The 18,006-nt window shown below is 48.5% G+C and overlaps 1 protein-coding gene across 1 annotated transcript in view; it reads left to right on the top strand.

Annotated features, from left to right (window-relative positions):
• Positions 1-18,006, top strand: part of smyd3 (SET and MYND domain containing 3) — a 1,321,352-nt gene that overhangs the window by 1,226,785 nt on the left and 76,561 nt on the right. Inside the window, exon 9 of the mRNA XM_070889200.1 lies at positions 10,902-10,989. Coding sequence (XP_070745301.1) covers positions 10,902-10,989 — 88 coding nt within the window. The remainder of the gene's footprint in view (positions 1-10,901; positions 10,990-18,006) is intronic.

Below are 18,006 nucleotides of genomic sequence, written 5' to 3'. Positions count from 1 at the left end.
GGTGCGGACATTGGGTGTGGATGTTATGTGTGGATGTTGGGTGAGGACGTTGGACGTTGGGTGAGGTCGTTGGGTGAGGTCATTGCATGTGGACATTGGGTGAGGATGTTGGGTGAGTCATTGGGTCAGGTCGTTGGGTCAGGTCGTGGGTGAGGATTTTGGTCGTTGGGTGAGGACGTTGGGTGAGGGCGTCAGGTGAGGACATTGGGTGAGGACATTGGATGTTGGCTGAGGACGTTGGGTGAGGACGTTGGACGTTAGGTGTGGACTTTCGACGTTGGGTGTGGACGTTGGACATTGGGTGTGGATGTTGGACGTTGGGTGTGGATGTTGGGTGTGGACGTTGGGTGAGGTTGGTGGGTGTGGACGTTGGACGTTGCGTGTGGATGTTGGACGTTGGGTGTGGACGTTGGGTGTGAATGCTGGGTGAGGATGTTGGGTGTGGACATTGGGTGAGGTTGTTGGGTATGGACGTTGGGTGAGGACGTTATATGTGGATGTTGGGTGTGGATATTGGACGTTGGGTGTGGATGTTGGATGTGGACGTTGGGTGAGATTGTTGGGTTTGGATGTTGGACGTTGGGTGAGGACTTTGTATGTGGATGTTGGATGTGGACATTGGACGTTGAGTGTGGATGTTGGACGTTGGGTGTGGTCGTTGGGTGTGAATGCTGGGTGAGGATGTTGGGTGTGGACATTGGTTTAGGACATTGGACGTTGGTTATGGACGTTGGATGTTGGGTGTGAACGCTGGGTGACGATGTTGAGTGTGGATGTTGGGTGAGAATGTTGGCTGTGGACGTTGGGTGAGGACATTGGGTGTGAATGTTTAGGTGAGGATGTCGGGTGTGAACGTTGGGTGAGGATGTTGGGTGAGGATGTTGGGTGACGACGTTGGGTGAGGACATTGGGTGAGGACATTGGGTGAGGATGTTGGACGTTGGGTTTGGATGTTGGGTGTGAATGTTGGGTGAGGATGTTGGGTGTGAACATTGGGTGAGGATGTTGGGTGTGGACTTAGGACGTTGGGTGAGAACTTTGGTCATTGGGAATGGTTGTTGCGTGTGGACGTTGGGTGAGGGGGTTGAGTGTGGATGTTGGATGTTGGGTGAGGACGTTGGGTGACGACTTTGGTCATTGGGTATGGTTGTTGCGTGTGGACGTCGGGTGAGGGGGTTGGTCGTTGGGTGAGGTCGTTGGGTGTGGACATTGGACGTTGGATGAGAACGCTGGATTGGACCTTGGATATTGAGTGCGACATTGGGTGATGATGTTAGGTGAGGTCGATGGGTGAGGACGTTGGGCGAGGATGTTGGGCGAGGATGTTGGGTGTGGACGTTGGGTGAGGACGTTGGGCGAGAATGTTGGGTGAGGACGTTGGGTGAGGATGTTGGCAAGAATGTTGGGTGAGGACGTTGGGTAAGGACGTTGGATGAGGATGTTAGGTGAAGTCGATGGGTGAGGACGTTGGGTGTGGACATTGGGTGTGGACATTGGGTGAGAACGTTGGATGTTGGGTGAAGACGTTGGGTGAGGATGTTGGGTGAGAACGTTGGATGTTGGGTATGGACATTGGGTGAGGACGTTGGGTGAGGACGTTGGGTGTGGACGGTGGATGTGGACATTGGGTGTGGATGTTGGACATTGGGTTAGGACATTGGGTGAGGATGTTGTGTGTGGACGTTGGGTGATGAAATTGAGTGTGGATGTTGGGTGAGGATGTTGGACATTGGGTGCGGACGTTGGGTATGGACATTGGATGAGAACATTGGGTCAGGTTGCTGGGTGAGGACGTTGGGTGAGGATGTTGATTAAGATCATTGGGTGGGGTTGTTGGGTGAGAATGTTGGGTGTGGATGATGGCTGAGGTCGTTGGGTGAGGACGTTGGTCATTGGATGAGGACTTTGGACATTGGGTGTAGACATAAGAAATTGGGTGTGTACATTGGACGTTGGGTGTGGACGTTGAACCTTGGTTGTGGATGTTGGTTGTGGACGTTGGACATTGGGTGCGGATGTAGGGTGTGGATATTGGACATTGGGTACGGACAATGCGTGTGGATGTTATGTGTGGATGTTGGGTGAGGACGTTGGACGTTGGGTGAGGATGTTGGGTCAGGACGTTGGGTGAGGTCGTCGGTTGTGGACATTGGGTGAGGATGTTGGGTGAGTCGTTGGGTCAGGTCGTGGGTGAGGATTTTGGTCATTGGGTGTGGACGTTGGGTGAGGGCGTCAGGTGAGGACATTGGGTGAGGACGTTGGATGTTGGGTGAGGATGTTGGGTGAGGACATTGGATGTTGGGTGTGGACGTTAGGTGAGATTGTTGGGTGTGGACGTTGGACGTTGGGTGAGGATGTTGGGTGTGGACATTGGGTTAGGACATTGAACGTTGAGTGTGGACGTTGGATGTTAGGTGTGCCCGTTGTATGTGACCGCTGGGTGAGGATGTTGGGTGTGGACGTTGGGTGAGGATGTTGGGTGTGAAGGTTGGGTGAGGATGTTGGGTGACGACATTGGGTGAGGACATTGGGTGAGGACATTGGACGTTGGGTGAGATGTTGGACGTTGGGTGTGGACGTTGGATGTTGGGTGTGGACGTTGGACGTTGGGTGAGAACATTGGGTGAGGACGTTGGGTGTGGACGTTGGACGTTGGCTGAGGACATTGGACGTGGGTGAGGACGTTGGCTGTCGACTTTGGTCATTGGGTATGGTTGTTGCATGTGGATGCTGGATGAGCGGGTTGGTCTTTGGGTGTGGATGTTGGGTGAAGTCGTTGGGTGTGGACATTGGACGTTGGATGAGAACGTTGGATTGGACTTTGGACATTGGGTGAGGGCATTGGGTGATGATGTTGGGTGAGGACGTTGGGTGAGGTTGGTGAGGACATTGGGTGAGGATGTTGGGTGAGAACGTTGGGTGTGGACGTTGGTTGAGGATGTTGGGTGTGGACATTGGATGTGGACGTTGGACATTGGGTGAGGACATTGGTCATTGGGTGTGGACATTGGGTATGAACGTTGTGTGATGACATTGGGTGTGGATGCTGTGTGAGGACATTGGACATTGGGTGAGGACGTTGGGTGTGGACGATGGCTGAGACCATTGGGTGAGGACGTTGGACTTTAGGTGAAGATTTTGGATATTGGGTGTGGACATAAGGCAATGGGTGTGTACATTGGACATTGGGTGTGAACATTGAACTTTGGGTGTGGATGTTGGACATTGTGTGTGGACGTTGGGTGTAGACATTGGGTGAGGCCGTTGGACGTTGGGTGAGGACATTGGGTGAGGATGTTGGGTGAGGTCGTTGGGTGAGGACTTTGGTCGTTGCGTGTGGACATTGGGTGAGGATGTTGGGTGAGGACATTGGGTGAGGCCATTGGACGTCGGGTGAAGACGTTGGGTGAGGACATTGGGTGTGAATGTTTGGATGAGGATGTCCGGTATGAACGTTGGGTGTGGATGTTGGGTGTGAACGTTGGGTGAGGATGTTGGGTGTGAATGTTGGGTGAGGATGTTGGGTGTGAACGTTGGGTGTGGATGTTGGGTGTGAACGTCGGGTGTGGACGTTGGGTGTGGATGTTGGTTGAGGACGTTGGGTGTGGACATTGGATGTGGACATTGGACGTTGGTTGAGGACATTGGTCATTGGGTGTGGACATTGGGTATGAACGTTGGGTAAGAATGTTGGGTATGGACGTTGGGTGTGGACATTGGGTGAGTACGTTGTGTGATGACATTGGGTGTGGATGCTGTGTGAGGACATTGGACATTGGGTGAGGACGTTGGGTGTGGACGATGGCTGAGATCGTTGGGTGAGGACGTTGTACTTTAGGTGAAGACTTTGGACATTGGGTGTGGACGTAAGGCATTGGGTGTGTACATTGGACATTGGGTGTGGACGTTGAACTTTGGGTGTGGACGTTGGACATTGGGTGCGGACATTGTGTGTGGACGTTGGGTGTAGACATTGGGTGAGGCCGTTGGACGTTGGGTGAGGACATTGGGTGAGGATGTTGGGTGAGGTCGTTGGGTGAGGACTTTGGTCGTTGCATGTGGATGTTGGGTGAGGACGTTGCGTGAGGTCGTTGAGTGAGGTCGTCAGGTGAGGACATTGGGTGAGGATGTTAGGCGAGGAGGTTGTATGTTGGGTGTGGACATTGGGTGAGGCCATTGGACGTCGGGTGAAGACGTTGGGTGAGGACATTGGGTGTGAATGTTTGGGTGAGGATGTCAGGTATGAACATTGGGTGTGGATGTTGGGTGTGAACGTTGGGTGAGGATGTTGGGTTTGAATGTTGGGTCAGAATGTTGGGTGACGACATTGGGTGAGGACATTGGGTGTGAATATTTGGGTGAGGATGTTGGGTGTGAATGTTGGGTGAGGATGTTGGGTGTGAAGGTTGGGTGAGGATGTTGGGTGTGAAGGTTGGGTGAGGATGTTGGGTGTGAACGTTGGGTGAGGACGTTGGGTGAGGATGTTGGGTGAGGATGTTGAGTGTGAAGGTTGGGTGAGGATGTTGGGTGTGAAGGTTGGGTCAGAATGTTGGGTGACGACATTGGATGACGACATTGGGTGACGACATTGGGTGAGGATGTTGGGTGTGGACATTGGACGTTGGGTGTGAATGTTGGGTGAGCATGTTGGGTGTGGACGTTGGGTTAGGACATTGGACGTGGGTGAGGATGTTGGCTGTCGACTTTGGTCATTGGGTATGGTTGTTGCATGTGGATGCTGGATGAGTGGGTTGGTCTTTGGGTGTGGACGTTGGGTGAGGTCGTAGGGTGTGGACATTGGACGTTGGATGAGAACGTTGGATTCGACCTTGGACATTGGGTGAGGACATTAGGTGATGATGTTGGGTGAGGACGTTGGGTGAGGTTGTTGGTGAGGACGTTGGGTGAGGACGTTGGGTGAGGACGTTGGGTGAGAATGTTGGGTGTGGACGTTGGGTGTGGACGTTGGATGTGGACGTTGGACGTTGGGTGAGGACATTGATCATTGGGTGTGGACATTGGGTATGAACGTTGGGTAAGAATGTTGGGTATGGACGTCGGGTGAGGATGTTGGGTGTGGACATTGGGTGAGGACGTTGTGTGATGACATTGGGTGTGGATGCTGTGCGAGGACGTTGGGTGTGGACGATGGCTGAGATCGTTGGGTGAGGACGTTGGACTTTAGGTGAAGACTTTGGACGTTGGGTATGGACGTAAGACATTGGGTGTGTACATTGGACATTGGGTGTGGACGTTGAACTTTGGGTGTGGACGTTGGACATTGGGTGCGGACATTGGGTGTGGACGTTGGGTGTAGACATTGGGTGAAGCCGTTGGACGTTGGGTGAGGATGTTGGGTGAGGTCGTTGGTTAAGTCGTTGCGTGAGGTCGTTGTGTGAGGTCGTCGGGTGAGGACATTGGGTGAGGATGTTAGGTGAGGAAGTTGTACATTGGGTGTGGACATTGAATGAGGTTGTTGGGTGAGGACATTGGGTGAGGCCATTGGACGTCGGGTGAAGACGTTGGGTGAGGACATTGGGTGTGAATGTTTGGGTGAGGATGTCGGGTATGAACATTGGGTGAGGATGTTGGGTGTGAAGGTTGGGTGAGGATGTTGGGTGACGACATTGGGTGAGGACATTGAGTGACGACATTGGGTGAGGATGTTGGTCGTTGGGTATGGATGTTGGGTGTGAAGGTTGGGTGAGGATGTTGGGTGATGACATTGGGTGAGGACATTGGGTGAGGGCATTGGATGTTGGGTGAGGACGTTGGGTGTGGACATTAGGTGAGGACATTGGGTGAGGGATTTGGACGTTGGGTGTGGACGTTGGATGTTGGGTGTGGACGTTGGACGTTGGGTATGAACGTTGGGTGAGGATGTTGGGTGTGGACGTTGGGTTTGGACGTTGGACGTTGGATTGGACCTTGGAATTGGGTGAGGACATTGGGTGATGATGTTGGGTGAGGTCATTGGTGAGGACGTTGGGTGAGGACGTTGGGTGTGGACGTTGGTTGAGGATGTTGGGTGTGGACATTGGATGTGGACGTTGGATGTTGGGTGAGGACATTGGTCATTGGGTGTGGATATTGGGTATGATCATTGGGTAAGAATGTTGGGTATGGACGTTGAGTGAGGATGTTGGGTGTGGACATTGGGTGAGGACGTTGTGTGATGACATTGGGTGTGGATGCTGTGTGAGGACATTGGACATTGTGTGAGGACGTTGGGTGTGGACGATGGCTGAGATCGTTGGATGAGGACGTTGGACTTTAGGTGAAGACGTTGGACATTGGGTGTGAACGTAAGACATTGGGTGTGTACATTGGACGTTGGGTGTGGACGTTGAACTTTGGGTGTGGATGTTGGACATTGGGTGTGGACATTGGGTGAGGCCGTTGGACGTTGGGTGAGGACATTGGGTGTGGTCATTGGGTGAGGATGTTGGGTGTGGTTGTTGGGTGAGGACTTTGGTCGTTGCGAGTGGATGTTGGGTGAGGACGTTGGGTGAGGTCGTCGGGTGAGGACATTGGGTGAGGACGTTGGGTGAGGAGGTTGTATGTTGGTGTGGACATTGGGTGAGGATGTTGGGTGAGGACATTGGATGAAGCTATTGGATGTCAGGTGAAGACGTTGGGTGAGGAAATTGGATGAGGACTTTGGTCATTGGGTATGCTCGTTGCGTATGGACGTTGGGTGAGGGGTTGGTCATTGGGTGTGGACGTTGTGTGTGGACGTTGGGTGAGGACATTGGGTGAGGATGTTGGGTGAGGTCGTTGGGTGTGGACGTTGGGTGAGACCATTAGGCGTCGGGTGAAGACATTGGGTGAGGACATTGGGTGAGGACGTTGCGTGAGGACTTTGGTCATTGGGTATGGTCGTTGCGTGTGGACGTTGGGTGAGGGGGTTAGTCGTTGGGTGTGGATGTTGGATGAGGATGTTGGGTGAGATCATAGGTTGTGGATGTTGGACATTGGATGAGAATGTTGGATTGGACATTGGACTTTGGGTGAGGACGTTGGGTGAAGACGTTGTGTGAGGACGTTGGATGTGGATGTTGGATGTGGACATTGGATATTGGGTGTGGATGTTGAACGTTGGGTGAGGACATTGGACACTGGGTGTGGACGTTGGGTGTGGATGTTGGGTGAGGACATTGCATGTGGACGTTGGATGATGACATTGGGTGTGGATGTTGGGTGAGGACGTTGGACATTGGGTGAAGACTTTGGGTTTGGACGTTGGGTGAGGACATTGGGTGAGGACGTTGTGTTTGGACGTTGTGTTTGGACATTGGGTGTGGACGTTGGGTGAGGGGATTGTGTAAAGACGTTGGGTCAGACTTGGAAGATGTTCCCTGGGATTTAATATCCTGTTGGCACTTATTATCCAGGCCAATATATGATAACTGGCCACTCAGTGAGATATCAGAGATTGACCTTCAGAAGATGAGCACCAGGGGACCTACTGGAGGAAAAAATTGTAACTGCATGCCATTTCTAGAAAATTGAACATTGCGATTAACAGAGAACAGTACCATTCAGGTATAACTTCATACCCTTGAGAATGCTTCCTTGATCTGAGAGACAATTCAACATCACCTTTAAAATCTTTGACCTTGGTCTTCAACTCATCCTCACCCAGTCTCTGCCTTCACCTCAACCTCTGACTTCACCCCTTGCCTCCTTTGTGTAAAGTGATCTGAGGCCACCTTCTCTTCATGGGGAGCACTGTAGTAATGGAAATTCTTGTTGGGCATTTACATGATCAGTGCTGAAGGGTTCACTACAAAGAGTTAACTTGATCCCTGTTAATAAATGCCAACTCGTTTAAACGCCCGCTGCCCAACCTTTGAATGTTTTATTCAGCGTGCTTGTTCATTTTCTTCCACACCTACACGCAGCCTTTTGAGGATTGCAGAAGAATCACAGTCCGCAGGCAGGATACAGCACCTCCCACCCCCCCCCCACCCTCAGGCTTTTGTTGTGTCTGCACAATGTCACTTTGAGAGGGAAGGAAGGACACAGGCAGCTGCTGTGCAGAGCAGTGCCTCTCCGCACTTGGAAGCCTTCAGGCATTCTATGCACAAGGGAACAATTTGAAGTACATACGCTGAAAGTTTTTTTTCTTTCTCATTATGACATGGAAATGAGATGTACAATATAGATTCTTGCAATAAATAAGTGTGAGTGGCTGTGATGACTGACCGGTGCCCTGCAGCCAGATGCACACTTCATGTCATTCTCTCACCTTCTCTCTCACTGTTTTCTCTCACTCGCTCATTCTTTGTGTCTACTTTCTCTCTCTTTTCTTTCTTTCTCTCTTTTTCTCATTCTGTTACATTTAGCACGACTGTAGCTTTCTCTTTCGTTTTCATTTCTTTCTCTTATCTTTCCTTCTCTTTTCTTTCTCTCTCATTCTGTCACATTTACTACTTCTGTCGTTTAGACGTTTTGTTCTTCTATGACTCTTCCATCAGGCTGAGGGAGCCGACTTCACCAATGTAAACACAAGCGGCCAGTGCACAGGCACCATTCTCCTGCAATCTGAGCTATAGAAGCAATAATATAAAAGTGTGGTATTCTCATTTTCTCTCTCTCTCTCCCTCCCTCTCTGCCCCTCACTTTCTCTCTCCCCTTACTCTCTTTTCTCTCCTTTTTCCCTCGCTGTCTCTCTTTCTCTGTCTCTCCGTCACTCTCTCCCCCACCCTCTCTCTTTCTCTCTCTCCGTCAGTCTCTCCTTCCCTCTTACTCTGTCACTGGCTCTCCCCTTTACTGTCTTTTTTTCTCTTTCTTTCCTCTTCCTCTCTCTCTCCCCCTTTCTCACTCTCTCCTCCTTTCCCTCTCTTGCTCGCTCCCTCACACACTCTCTCCCCTTATTTTTTCTCTCAATGTGTATGTCATTTTCTGTAGGTGTAGGTGGGCTTACAGAACAATTTACTCCACCAACATCTGTCTATGCAGCAGTGTCGAGGCTCCTGAGGTGATTAGATGGTATGCTTTCTTTCTGTTTTATTTCATGTACAACAAACATGTCTCTGTGGATGTGTGTAATTTCACTTTCTCTGTTGATGTGCGGTGCTCTCCATCTCATTCCTTCTTTTCCTTTCCCTCTCTGTCTCTCTATTTCTGTCCAGCCAAAGAAGCTGTTTCCTCTGTGGCTGTGCATACCACTCTCTCTCTCTCTCTCTCTATATATATATATCTGTCACTCTCCATTGTGCTTGGACCCTTCCAATATAAGCAGAGACCTGATAGCCCCTTTGACAGATGTGTCCAGGTTGAAGGTTCCTGAAAAACATCTGCTGCTACTAATTTAAGATTGAACATCTTGCCGTTAAAACATTTTTTTAAGAATAGGCCACTTCCTAAAAGCTCATGGCTGCTGCAGAAGCTGTGTGATAGTGGACAAAAACAGCAGCGTTTGCAGCTGGAGCTGAGATTGCCTGCACGCTCCCCTGCTGAGGCACTAAAGCGCCCACGGGTCCCGTGTGGAGGTAACATTGCCAGAAATAAGCACGTAAAATGGCTCGCAAACTGGACTCTAATCTGAACCATCTGAGGGCAGCAGCTCGGAGGGGTGGCTGCAGAACCACATCAAAGGCAGGCCGGTAAAGCAGGGTCCATGCCTGCCAGCATTTAGCGGAAGGGCAGCGCGGACTGAACGCGTCTAGAACTTCCCATCCTTGCAAGGAACACCCACCGTTTATTAAGGCTCATAACAGGAGTAGGCTTGGCTGATGCTCCCCATAGTTGAACAGCCCACAGAAAGAAAGACTAACATTTATGTAACGCCTTTCACGACCACCAGTTGTCTCAAAACACTTGACAGTCAATGAAGTACTTTTGAAGTGTAGTCACTGTTGTAATGTGGGAAACGCGGCAGCCAATTTGTGCACAGCAAGTTTCCACAAACAGCAATGTGATAATGACCAGATAATCTGTTTTAGCTATGTTGATTGAGGGATAGAAATGCCCAGGATACCGGGGAGAACTCCCCTGCTCTTCTTTGAAATAGTGTCATTGTCTCCTTTACGTCCACCTGAGAAAGCAGACAAGGTCACTACTGCACTCAACGTTTTGCACCATAGACATCTTCCAGGCACAGAGCACATCTCAGGAGCTGTGTCTCAGTGGGTTCCAATCTCGCCTCTGGGTCAGAAGGTTGTGGGTTCAAGTCCCACTCCAGAGACTTGAGCACATAATCCAGGCTGACACTCTGGTCGGTTCAATGCTGCTGCACTGTCGGAGGTGCCGTCTTTCAGATGAGATTAAATCAAGGTCTGCCCCTTCAGGTGGACATAAAAGATCCCTCAGCACTGTTTTGAAGAGAGCTGAGACGTTATCTCCAGTGTTCTGACTAATATTTATCCCTCATCTAACTGATAGATAGATAGATAGATTGTTTGTTAGATAGTTTGATTGATAGATTGTTTATATAGCGGCTTTCAGGATATCCCATAGATAATTAAGTACTTTTGAAGCGTAGTCACATTGCAATGTAAGAAAGGCTGTGGTTGTGAAATAAATAAGGCAACAGGTGTAGTCAATAGGTAGAAAGTATATCAGTCAACATGTTTAATAATCTTAAGAAAAATGCATCCTCAGCACCAATGCCAGATGTAGGTGGGCTTACAGAACAATTTACTCCACCAACACCTGTGTATGCAGCAGTGTCGAGGCTCCTGAGGTGATTAGATAGTCTGTTACTGTCAGAAATAAACTCTGTTTTTTTCTGTTGACGTGAGGCTGAGCAGGAAGGGGGATTCGGAATTGGGAAAGATGGAGAGCGATAAATGACTCTTACTGTTTCCAAGTAACAAGAGTGGTGGTGGTAGGGGGGCGGCAGATGGGCCCCTGATGTGGTCAAAGGAGTGAACTTAATTTCTTCTTCTGTGCAGGATGCTGACATGCTGGCGGGCGAGGAGCATTCCTGGAAGGAAGTCGAGGAATCGATTCCAAAAGTGGATGAATTACAATCTGCGCAAAGTATCCTTATGATTCGAGGCCTCAGGCTCCATTGCCTCCAATTTCATCGACTTGGGTGAGGAGAGATGAAGCTTGCACAAGAATAATTACAACACAGAGGTGGACTCCATCCCTGTACATTTCACTTTATGCTTGTCTTTTCCCAGGCTTGATTTCTTTGAACTTTTCCCTTCGATAGGTTCAATTCCCGCAATTCCTTCTGACTGAGAAACTGACCTCTCCAGAGGGCTCTGAAAGGAAACAGCAAGGGGGTGGGGAATTGCACAAGAATATTCAAGGCACACTCACCCAGAAATATTCCTTCCTTCCTTTCTTTCTTCCTGTCCCTTGTCCTGCGCCTCTGCTTTGACATCTACCTTTTTTAATTTATTCGTTCCTGGGATGTGGACATTGCCGAAAGAGCCAGCATTTATTGCCCTTGAGAAGGTGGTGGTGAGCCGTCTTATACAACTGAGTGCCGGTTAAGAATCATCGCCGTGGGTCTGGAGTCACATATAGGCCAGACCGGATAAGGACGGCAGATCTCCTTCCCTGAAGGACATTAGTGTACCAGATGGGTTTTTACAACAATCCAGTAGTTTCATGGTCACCGCCTGATACTAGCATTTTTAATTCCAGATTTATTTATTAACTGAATTTTAATTCCCCAGCTGCCATGGTGGGATTTGAACTTATGTCTCCAGGATCATTAGTGCAGGCCTCTGGATTACTAGTCCGGTGACATAATCATTATGTTACCAGCAGTGCAGCAATAGAATGAATGCCTGGATTAGTTGCTATGGTAATCATTTGGTGCAGTGATAATACATCGCTGGTGTAATATCATGCGCCAACAAAATGTGACACTGGTTCCTCTTCCATCAAATTCCCATATCTTGCTTGATTTATTGGGAAGGGATGAGAGGGCAAAGAACCTAGCAGATTCCACGTTACAAGATTCTCTGATGATCGCTGCAGTGAGGGAATATCAGACCCTCAAGCAGCCAGCTGAAGAGCAGCATACTAGTTCAGCTTCTCCGAGTCAGTTGTGGCTCAGTGGATAGCACCCTCACCTCTGAGTCAGAAGGTTGTGGGTTCAAGTGCCACTCCAGAGACTTAAACACAATAATCTCAAATACTAAGGGAGCACTGCACTGTCGGAGGTGTCGTCTTTCAGATGAGACTTTAAACCCTCTCAGATGGATGTAAAAGTCCCCATGGCACTATTTTAAAGACAAGCAACAGAGTTCTCCCCAGTGCCCTGGCTAACATTTAGCCCTCAATCAACACCCCTTTTTAAAAAAAAACAGATTATCTGATCATTATCACATTGCTGTTTGTGGGGTCTTGCTCTGTGCAAATTGGCTGCCGCGTTTCCTACATTACAACAGTGACTACACTTCAAAAGTAGTTCATTGGCTGTAAAGTGCTTTGGGATGTCATGAGATCATGATGGATACTATATAAATGCAAGCAATGTTCCTGCTAAGCTGCACAGTTGCCTGGTGGTCCCGTGCAGGATACTCACCAACTTTTACGTGGAAGAAATCATGCTGCTTGAAAATTTGCATGGCCCGCGCAGCCAGCTAAAGGGACGGCGCATGAAAAAACAATAGAGGGAACACTGAATGCAAGCCTTTCCTTCTTTCCATTCCAACCCAGTCATTGTTCTGGCTTACAGAACGTATTTGCTCTTGAATTTGCAAAGCTGTTAAGTAGATTGATGGCAGCTTGAAAGGTTAATTGCATGGTGACTAGACTTGTCTTATATGGTGAAGTGCCCAGCAAAGGTTGGTTGAGTCATTCATTGGCCATTGATCTTATCATCATCATCATCATAGGCAGTCCCTCATAATCGAGGAAGACTTGCTTCCACTCTTAGCATGGCTGTACAGTCCAATACGAGAACCACAGTCTCTGTCACAGGTGGGACAGACAGTGGTTGAAGGGAAGGGTGGACGGGGAGCCTGGTTTGCCGCACGCTCCTTCCGCTGCCTGCACTTGATTTCTGCATGCTCTCAGCGACGATACTCGAGGAGCTCAGCGCCCTCCCGGATGCACTTCCTCCACTTAAGGCAGTCTTTGGCCAGGGACTCCCAGGTGTCAGTGGGGATGTCGCACTTTATCAGGGATGCTTTGAGGATGTCCTTGTAATGTTTCCACTGCCCACCTTTGGCTCATTTGCCGTGGACAGAGCAGTCCAACAACAGCTCTGCTCAATTGCCAAATTTTAAATTGCACAAAGTATCCACGTTTCATCAACCCTGTTGAGGACCTCGTGGTATCTTTCCACTGTCATCAAGAGTAAGGCTGCTTGTCAGAGCGCTGAGAGAGTGCTAAAGATAAAAATTCATGGGGTTGGGGGTAATATATTAGCAAGGATAGAGGATTTGCTAACTAACAGAAAACAGAGAGTTAGGATAAATAGACCATTTTCCGGTTGGCAAACAGTAATTAGTGGGATGCCATAGGGATCGGTGCTGTGTCATCAACTATTTACAATCTATATTAATGACTTGGATGAAGGGACCGAGTGTAATGTAGCCAAATTTGCTGATGATACAAAGATGGTGAGAAAGCAAGTTGTGAGGAGGACATAAAAAATCTGCAAACAGATATAGACAGACTTCGTGAGTGGGCAAAGATTTGTCGGATGGAATATAATGTGGGAAAGTGTGAGGTTATCCACTTTGGCAGAAAAAATTAAAAAGCAAATTATTATTTAAATGGAGAAAAGTTACAAAATGCTGCAGTACAGAGGGACCTGGGGGTCCTTGTGCATGCAACACAAAAAGTTAGTATGCAGGTACATTAAGTAATCAGGAAGGCAAATAGAATGTTGGCCTTTATTGCAAGGGAGATCGAGTATAAAAGCAGTTAAGTCCTGCTACAATTGTACAGGGTATTGGCGAGAGTACTGCGTGTGGTCTCTTTATTTAAGGAAGGATATACTTGCATTGGAGGCAGTTTAGAGAAAGTTCACTCGGTTGATTCCGGAGATGAGGGGGTTGACTTATGAAGATAGGTTGAGTAGGTTGGGCCTATACTCACTGGAGTTCAGAAGAATGAGAGGTGATCTTATTGAAACATCTAAGATAATGAGGGGGCTGGACAAGGTAGATGCAGAGAGGATGTTTCCACTCAGAGGGGAATCTATAACTAGGGGGCATAGTTTCAGAATAAGGGGTCGCCCATTCAAAGCTGAGGTGAAGAGGAATTTCTTCTCTGAGGCTTGTAAATCTGTGGAATTCTATACGTCAGAAAGCTATGGAGGCTGGGTCATTGAATATAGTTAAGGCGGAGATAGACAGATTTTTGAGCGATAAGGGAATAAGGGGTTATGGGGAGCAGGCAGGGAATTGGAGCTGATTCCATGATCAGATCAGCCATGATCTTATTAAATAGCGGAGCAGGCTCGAGGGGCCAAATGGCATACTCCTGCTCCTATTTCTTATGTTCTTAATTGTTTACATAAGTTTCAAAAGATTAAAATCAAGTGATCAAATGGCAACTGTGGGTTAGCACGCAGGTTGTCCTTTCACCCTTGGGGACCCATGTCTCCTGTATCTGCTGACGGTCAGGGTCCCAGGTCAAATGGGTTTGAGCGATTTCAACCCCTGTCTGTAGTGGGCATGGACCCATAGCAAAAATCTCTGCCAGGAACTTGACACACACACTAAATTGACAATGCCACCTTTAGGATGACTGGTGAGGTAAATGGAAAAAACCCACGTTGATGACAGATGTTTCTCTGACGTTAGTATTGAGGTATATTATTAGAGCAGGGTGGCAAGAGGAAATAATAAATGGTGACACTGTGCACGCTAAAGTGGGAGAATATTCCATTTCTCAGCACTGACATTCCTCAGCTAAAGAGTTCAAAATTCAACATTTTACTGAAGTTGAGGCTGAAAATTATGCACTGCCTGACAGGATGGTAGAATATTTGAAGGAGTAAAAATGGCATGGATATGGGGAAAGAGTGGGGGTGTGAGACTAACTGGACTACTCTTCAAAAGAAGGTGCAGACTCGATGGACCAAATGGCTTCTTTCTATGCTGTACTATTCTATGATTCTATGAGATCAAAAGTTTTGAAGCAGAGAATGTACACCAGGTGTAGACTTTCAAAGTGCTGCTTTTGTATACAAAGTATTAGAGGAAGTAGTGAATTTGTTCACAGTGCTCTCCCATTTCATACAGTAAAGTAATATACAGAACAGTAAATTCTCAGACATAAAACAATATTAACACGGAGCTCCTGGAGTTGCGATTCTGACGCTGGGAGGCTGCTCCGATGATATCACTGATGGGGGCCTGTTCCTCATCCGCACTGGAAAATTCTCATCCTTGTTTTCAAATCCCTCCATAGCCTCGCCTCTCCCTATCCCTGTAATCTCCTCCAGCCTCACAACCCCCCACTCACCACCCCCCGTGCCCCCGAGATGTCTGCGCTCCTCTAATTCTGCTCTCTTGAGCATCACCGATTATAAGCGCTCAACCATTGGTGGCCATGCCTTCTGTTGCCTACGCCTTAAGCTCTGGACTTCCCTGCCTGCACCTCTCTGCCTCTCTTTCCTCCTTTAAGACGCTCCTTAGAACCTACCTCCTTGTCTGCCCTAATTTCTCATTATGTGGCTCAAAAAGGAGCCTTTAAAAAACCCTGAAACCCCTGTTGAATGCTTTGATCATCCACAGCAGGACCCGGTGGGAAAAGGTCCCCTGGAAAGATTTCCTGATGACATCAATCCAGCCACAAAGGAAAGGGATAGGCCTAGAGGGCCTGAACCTACCCGCTATGGAGACTGGGAGCGAAAGGGACGGTGCATTGACTTTTAGCATTTCCTGCTGTACATAAATGTAGTGGTGCACATTGTGTGCATATAGTGAGGTTAATCTGTACAGTCCAGATGTGACTTGATAGGGCTGCTGTGTTCAGGTGAGGGTTTAGAGCTCTTTAATTTGGAGTAGATAATATCCCATTACACATTGTTTTGTGATGAGTCAGTGGTATTTTAGCATCTCTGAAAGATACATATTTTGGTCTCAATTTAGAAAATAATTTATAAATTCATACTAAAAGTGCATTATTGTATCTCAAAGTGATTCACACAGTGAGTTACTTTGCAGCAAATGTAGAATAATGAAATATAAATGTTTAAATTCACAAATCAGAGATGTGATCATACTAAGATGAATGATCAGCCATGATCTTATTGAATGGTGGTGCAAGCTCGAAGGGCTGAATGGCCTACTCCTGCAACTATTTTCTGTGTTTCTATGTCGATTTATTGTTTCCTCTCAAATCGCCCAGTTACCGCCCAGAAATACAAGTTTTGTCGAAAGAAACACATTACCACCCAGATACCGCCCGGCGGTAAATTCCAGAGTCATTACCGCCGGGCGGTATTCGATACTGTTTGCCCATATATTACCGCCCAAAATGGAAATTTCATCATGAAGATCCGTTTACCACCAGACCTTAATACCATCTTGAAAAAGCAGCTCTTACTGGATCTTAAGTGGACCTTAAATGGACTGTATGGACACAGATCTGACAGGTTTGTTTGATATTACACAGATCTTTATCGTTCTCCACAGTTTGATGTAGTTTTAAACGGATTGTAGAATTTTCTAGTGTTCGGCAATACTATAAATAGTCTAATAAAGCCTTATTTACTCCTTTAGTCTCACTCACTAGTCTCACTCACATTAATCTCACTCACCCCCCAGTCTCTCCTCTCCGCAATCTCTCCTCCCCCAGTCTCTCTCATCCCCCAATCCTCAGTCTATCTCACCTCCCAGTCTGTCTCACCCCCTACAGTGATCTCACCCCCTTCCCCACAGCGATCTCTCTTCCCCCCCCCCCCACAGCGATCGCACTCTCTTACCCCCTCCCCCACAGCGATCTAACTCTCCCCCCTCCCCCCACCCCCACAGCGATCTCTTCCCCCCCCCCCCCCAACCACAGCGATCGCACTCTCTTTCCCTCCCCCCACAGTAATCCCACTCTCTATCCCGCAGCGATCTCACTCTCCCCCTCGTCCGCCCCCCCCCCCCCCCCCCCACAGCGATCTCAGGCCGGCAATCTCTGGCCTCTCATGGGTGACTCTCGGGGGGGGGGGGGGGGGGCGGAGTTTGACAGCTGCGCGCGTGCGCACAACTTAGGAGCCAAAGATTTCCGAGTCGATAGGCCTCCTCTGCCACACACCGCCCGCTCCACTTCGCTCCCGCACCGTTTCGCCACCGCCGACATGGAGCACCTGAAAACCGCGGGAGCGCGCACCAGCGGTATTCCGGCAGTTGAAAAAGACGCAACCACCAGAACACCATTAAGGATCGGGCAGGGATAATTTAAAAGGAAAATCCAGCCCATTGTCTTTTAATACCCATATGAATCGCCTTGAGACATTTTACTATGTTAAAAGCGCTATATAAACACAAATTGTTGTTGTTGGTTCCACAGTAAACAGCAGGGTTGCAACTTCATGCTGGCCTGAGAACCTGACCCTGGGGCCTGGTGTTGTGGGGTCACATGACTGCAAATTAGCTCTCTGGCTAGTTTTCAAAGTTTACGCTCCCTCTACCCCTGCGTTTGGGAACAGAGGAACCAAAGTTGGTCACTCAGCCCTTCGAGCCTGTTCTGTCATTCAGTGAGATCATGGCTGATCTGCAACCTAACTCCACACACCCGTCTTTGGCCCATATCCCTCAATACCTTTGGTTAACAAAAATCTATCAATCTCAGATTTAAAATTAACAATTGACCCAGCATCAATTGCTGTTTGTGGAAAAGAGTTCCAAACTTCTACCAGCCTTTGTGGGGGTAGAAGTTATTGTGCCCCTAACACAGATGAGACTGCACACAGGGAGGTTAAAGTAACAGTGACCTCAGTCTTTATTAAGACACTCCAGAGTGAGGAACAGGCCTTATACAATGCTCCTAAGGGTTGCTGGGATCCCTTGGGACTTCAGGGGATGAGCTCCTTGGTGGCGAAACATGGGAATGCACCACAGATACACAACAGAAGTGTTTCCT

This window comes from Pristiophorus japonicus, chromosome 9, assembly GCF_044704955.1.
Source record: "Pristiophorus japonicus isolate sPriJap1 chromosome 9, sPriJap1.hap1, whole genome shotgun sequence".
Taxonomy (NCBI): Eukaryota; Metazoa; Chordata; class Chondrichthyes; family Pristiophoridae; genus Pristiophorus; species Pristiophorus japonicus.
This window is presented reverse-complemented; position numbering and strand designations above follow the sequence as displayed.